At 47.3% G+C, this 6,000-nt stretch overlaps 1 protein-coding gene across 1 annotated transcript in view; it reads right to left on the bottom strand.

Annotated features, from left to right (window-relative positions):
• Window positions 1-1,859: 1,859 nt before the first annotated feature.
• The window catches only part of TMEM88 (transmembrane protein 88), a 142,450-nt gene continuing 138,309 nt past the window's right edge, over window positions 1,860-6,000 (bottom strand). Inside the window, exon 2 of the mRNA XM_078671399.1 lies at window positions 1,860-2,670. Coding sequence (XP_078527525.1) covers window positions 2,404-2,670 — 267 coding nt within the window. The 3' untranslated portion in view covers window positions 1,860-2,403. The remainder of the gene's footprint in view (window positions 2,671-6,000) is intronic.

The following is a 6,000-nucleotide window of genomic DNA, read 5'->3' as shown; positions in this document are numbered from 1 at the left end:
TATTATTAATAACAATTTTATTGAAATAGAAAAAGGAAAAAAGTACAAGGCAATGACAGAACGGCAGGAGATCCATATTAAAATAATATAGCGTACAACACAGAGATGTAATGATATTCACGATAGCTGACCCAAAGACGAACCAGGGTGTCATCTTCTCGCCTGATCAATAAACAATAAGAGTTAGGAGACATGCAGGTATCAATGGCACATAAAACAGGTGAAATTGTGCAGTTAAGCAATTGTTACAGTAACGAGGGTGTGGGTTCCACATCATTCATCGGTTGATCCAGCAATAAGTCCCTTTCACGTCGTAGTTCTGTGGATGGTGAGACACAAATATCACCCCTGTGTTTGTTCCATTTCCCCCATTTGTGGTCCTATTTCTTGGGGCACCCTCTGTGTTTAAACAGAGAATAGACTTAATTTTAAGACACGTGTGAGTGATTCTCCTGAGCAGTCCATGGTCCCTGAGCAGGTGATGTTGTCTTCTTTAAATTCTGTAAGGATGGTGCTGAGGGCTTAGATTGAGAATAATTTTAACGTTGTCCGTATAGGAGCATGTGAAAAAGAGGCAGGATGGTGGCATTTGATGCAATCAATGTGAAGCCTGATCTTGTAACTTTTCCCTGAGAAGAAACAGTTGTTTGTGCTGCATTGTCAATGGGTCATGGGTGTGTCGGAGAGAGGAGTGAAGAATTCATGATTACTCTGAAAATAACTGTGCTTGCGTTCAGTCGTTTCTGCCATGGTTGATATCTAATAGGTTCTAAAAACGTATACGAAAGTGGAGCCTGGAGTATTTGTGCAACAAGGTTTTTTCCTCCATTTTTTCTCAGGACTGACGTAGAGACAGCATTAGCTGTCACACAATCCTCATTTTATTTAAAAATCTTATTAGAAATGCATGTATATATATATATCTATATATATATCTATATATCTATATATATATATCAGTCCCCAAGACACTTCTTCCGAGATACTGGGACCCGTGAGGGTTGGCGCATATTCCGGCGGAGCAAGCCGGTAATTTCCAATTGCAAAATCGTTCACAAAGCTCTTCATGCGCTCTCAGGAAGAAAGGAACAAACCACAAATGAAGTTCACAAGTTGAATCCACACAACACGTTTCGCCCTGCGGCTTGTTCACGTGTCCGCTTGCGTCGAGCACGTCTACCTCTGCCCCCCCAGATTTATCCTCTGACAGTAAAGTCAGCTAATTTGCTGGAGAAACCTACATTAACATAGATGAGAACTCTAAATCCTATGGATTTCCAGGGCTAGTGCGGTGTAGAACCTTGAGCCATCCGACCGGTGAATTCCTTCTACAAATCTCTAAAACAGCCAACAGGAGTCTACAGATAACGTAGATCCAATCTGATGCAGCTGCGCCCTAGATCGGATAGGCTTAGGTGATGTATAACGTAGATCCAATCTGATGCAGCTGCGCCCTAGATCGGATAGGCTTAGGTGATGTATAACGTAGATCCAATCTGATGCAGCTGCGCCCTAGATCGGATAGGCTTAGGTGATGTATAACGTAGATCCAATCTGATGCCGCCGCGCCCTAGATCGGATAGGCTTAGGTGATGTATAAAGTGAATGTGCTCGGGTCTAAGACTGACAAAGGCAGGAATGGTTCCTAATGTAAAAAAAATTAAAGTCACTGAAGCGTTTCAACTGCTTGTCATATATTCATTCTTTGGGAAATAAAGGAGCTAAGAGAGTTTTGATGAAGCTATCGAAGAAGTAAAGTAAAAAAAAACATCATCACTATTCCCTGACTCAGGGAAACTTTGGGGTTCTAATGTCTATAAAGTAGGGGTGCAGGATGGTAAAAGAGACTCACCTGATACTTTCATTTTCATCTTTTTTTATTGTGTATATTGACCGCCGTAAACCCACAATCTGCGTCTAATCCTACATCCCCCCAAATTCTACATGCATTTACAATCCCCTTATTAACAGATTGTTAACCTTCACTCAGTACACTGTAAGGAAAAAATATTACTTCCTACGCCACCAAACTTTCTCTAAACACCACCATCCCTCCACCTGCCTCTTTCTGCTGCCTTTGCGACTCATTGTTATAAGCTCAAACATAAGTGGTGCAAAGATAGAGATGGCACATGTAGCTTCATTGAACTAGCTAGTTTGTATTCCTTTTCTGCCCCCTTGTAGTTATTTTTCATCGCCCGCAATGCCCTGTCCCTTCATCCTGGTTGGAAGAGGCAAACCTAGAGACACCGGAAGAGACCGCCACATCGTGGTGGTCATAGATATAAGTCCAGTAGATGGGTCTTGCAGTCCTTGTCTGCAGTCATGCCTCAGTGTGAGTACATGAGTCCTGAGTAAGTGTGATGGGTGTGGCTCCTGTTCTCTCTCTTCCTGTCGGCGAGCTCAGACCCAGACCTTGTCGGCGACAGTGCCGCTGTCGCCGCCGCAGCAGTCCAGGCTGTAGTACTGCGAGGCGGGCAGGTTCTTGTACACGGCTTTGCTGTAGGGCAGGAAACAGAAGCCAAGCTGGAGGTGGCGCGCCAGGCGGCAGTAGGCGGCCAGGGACAGCACCAGCAGTGGGATCACCAGGGTGAAGCCCACCACCAGCAGGGCGGTGGAACTGGCGTCGTTCAGGAAGTCTGTGCAGTAGGATCCAGTGGATTTCAGGAACTGTGGAGGAATAAAGGAGATGGAAGGATGAGACAGAGTGGGGATCGAGACCTGGCATTATATGCATCATCCAATTTCAATAATCTTTTATTCGGTATTTAAAAACACCATAAAAGTACATATTTATACATTTAAAAAGGGACAATAAAAATACAATTCATAAACATCACGTGCCCACTACAGAGTTGGATTTAAAAATGATTAACAGGAAATTCAATCAGCACAACCCTCTTGTGTTCCTCAGCCTTAAAGCAACCTTGATAAAATTCATAATACAAAACAACATTAGGGGATCGTTGGCCCTTTGCAAGAATAATAGGGCAACCTTAGCATGTCTAAACTTAGCCTGTTTTAAAATACCTACTAAAAAACTACGCCTGGGTGATACATAAAATGGACATAATAATACAAAATGAAGGGTGTCCTTGGGAGACCGATTGTCGCAGCCGCAGGCACCCTTCTGCTCAACAGTTACCAGTCATCCAATTACAAACCATTAACCATTACACAAATTAAGATTGCAGAAAGTTGGAATTCAAAAGTAAAATCACTCCAGGGCCAGTGCTTGGCACCCTGGTGTTAGTGATGACATCCCACAAACCATCACATGTTGCATTATTAATTACTCCAAAATATTACACCACACGGCTAGAATTGCACACTCAGAATACGTAAGGGGGTTTAAAAGGATGATTACTTGGGGAAGAAGGTGTAGGAGTTGCATCTCAATTATCCTTATGTGTGAGAATGGATTCTCTTTTTGTGAATCTATTTCTGTATTTCTTCATTTTCTCTCTCTCTCTCTAAGCTACAATGTGTATCAATGTCTGACATGCTGAGTGTCCAGCTAACAAGATACACAGAGCAAGAGGACTTTTTAAGAGTGCTCTCTCCTAACTCCACGGGGGTGCAGAGTTTGCTGGGAAGAAACAAAGGGATGGCGCCTATCATTCTTGGAGCAAGTGAAGGATAAAGGTTTGCTGTAAAATCATCCTGTGAAGGGACCCTCCATAACCTTGCCTGGTTGTAGGTTCCACGCTTATTTTGTTGCTTTGCAGCTGTGGGTCTGATTACGCCTGTGTGATGTGTGTCAAAGGTCTTTCCATGTGTTGAGTTGGGTCTCTGTTTAAAGCACCACCAAGAGGATTCTTGAATTCGATTTGGGTTGTCACTGGCTTTTTGTGCAAGTTCTGCGTGTTTTTTTTCATGGATGTACACATCATCGATACATCTGATTTTTACCATTTCTTTCATGAACTGATCTGCCCGGACCATGGGTCGCCCTGATCTGCCCAGTCCAAGGGTTGCCCTGATATGCCCAGTCAAAAGGTTGCACTGATCTGCCCAGTCTATAGGTTGCACTGATCTGCCCAGTACATGGGTTGCACAGATCTGCCCAGTCCCTGTGTCGCCCTGATAATAAATCCACATTTGTAAAGCGCACAATCACCCGCAAGGGTCTCTAGGCGCTGGGGGCCGTCGGGAAGATTAAGCAAGCTATTGCCCAGAGTCACATGGTGCTGGGCTAACCTGCCACCGGCGCCGGGGATCGAACCCTGATCCCCAGATTCCAGCGTCAGTCGCCCTGGCCGCGGCGCCACACCTCTGCCCTGTCCTTGGGTCGCCCTGATCTGCCCAGTCCATGGGTTGCCCTGATCTGCCCAGTCAATAGGTTGCACTGATCTGTCCAGTTTATATGTTGCACTGATCTGCCCAGTACATAGGTCGCCCTGATCTGCCCAGTCCATGGGTCGCCCAGATCTGACCAGTCCATGGGTCGCACTGATCTGCCCAGTCCATGGGTTGCACAGATCTGCCCAGTCCCTGTGTCGCCCTGATCTGCCCAGTCCATGGGTCCCCCTGATCTGCCCAGTCCATGGGTTGCCCTGATCTGCCCAGTCCATGGGTTGCCCTGATCTGCCCAGTCAATAGGTTGCACTGATCTGTCCAGTTTATATGTTGCACTGATCTGCCCAGTACATAGGTCGCCCTGATCTGCCCAGTCCATGGGTCGCCCAGATCTGCCCAGTCCATGGGTTGCCCTGATCTGCCCAGTCCACGGGTCACATTGATCTGCCCAGTCCACACATTGCACGGAGCTGCCCAGTCCATGGCTTGCCCTGATCTGCCCAGTACATGGGTTGCAGTGATCTGCCCAGTACATGGCTTGCACTGATCTGCCCAGCCCATGGGTTGCACTGATCTGCCCAGCCCATGGGTCGCACTGATCTGCCCAGCCCATGGGTCGCACTGATCTGCCCAGCCCATGGGTCGCACCGATCTGCCCAGCCCATGGGTCGCACCGATCTGCCCAACCCATGGGACGCACTGGTCTGCCCAGCCCATGGGTTGCACTTATCTGCCCAGTCCATGAGTTGCACGGATCTGCCCAGCCCATGGGTCGCACTAATCTGCCCAGCCCATGGGTCGCACTGATCTGGCCAGCCCATGTGTCGCACTGATCTGCCCAGTCTATAGCATAAAACAGTTCTCAGTTATGAGAGAAGTTATTCATACCTAGAATATTTGTTGAAAGCAGGGGATGCAATTTGTGTTTCAGATCGGGGTGGAACGAAACATCAATTGTTTATCGTAGCATAGCTTACTGCACGGAGCTGCCCAGTTCATGGCTTGCCCTGATCTGCCCAGTACATGGGTTGCAGTGATCTGCCCAGTACATGGCTTGCACTGATCTGCCCAGCCCATGGGTTGCACTGATTTGCCCAGCCCATGGGTTGCACTGATTTGCCCAGTCCATGGGTTGCACTGATCTGCCCAGCCCATGGGTCGCACTGATCTGCCCAGCCCATGGGTCGCACCGATCTGCCCAGCCCATGGGTCGCACCGATCTGCCCAACCCATGGGACGCACTGATCTGCCCAGCCCATGGGTCGCACTGATCTGGCCAGCCCATGGGTCGCACTGATCTGCCCAGTCTATAGCATAAAACAGTTCTCAGTTATGAGAGAAGTTATTCATACCTAGAATATTTGTTGAAAGCAGGGGATGCAATTTGTGTTTCAGATCGGGGTGGAACGAAACATCAATTGTTTATCGTAGCATAGCTTACTGCCCATTAATGGCCATCTGCATCCAAAGTAATATTTTGCCCCTCCATAGTTGTCCATTAAATAAATTGGGGGAATTTTCTTTTTTGCAAGGTTGTGGTGGGAGCCAGCAAATTCGACTGACTGGTCTGGGGTCTTGGCCTGCCAACAGCTAGACACCTCCCCTCCCGTCCTCCCCCAGCTGAAGCGGCAAGAAACGTAAGAGTTCTTATTGACACAAACCTGTCCCTCAGACCTCAAGCCACAGTCCTCAGTTGTGGTT

This window comes from Lissotriton helveticus, chromosome 12 (genome assembly GCF_964261635.1).
Source record: "Lissotriton helveticus chromosome 12, aLisHel1.1, whole genome shotgun sequence".
NCBI lineage: Eukaryota > Metazoa > Chordata > Amphibia > Caudata > Salamandridae > Lissotriton > Lissotriton helveticus.
Note: the sequence above shows the minus strand (reverse complement) of the source record. Positions and strands in the feature narration are given on the sequence as shown.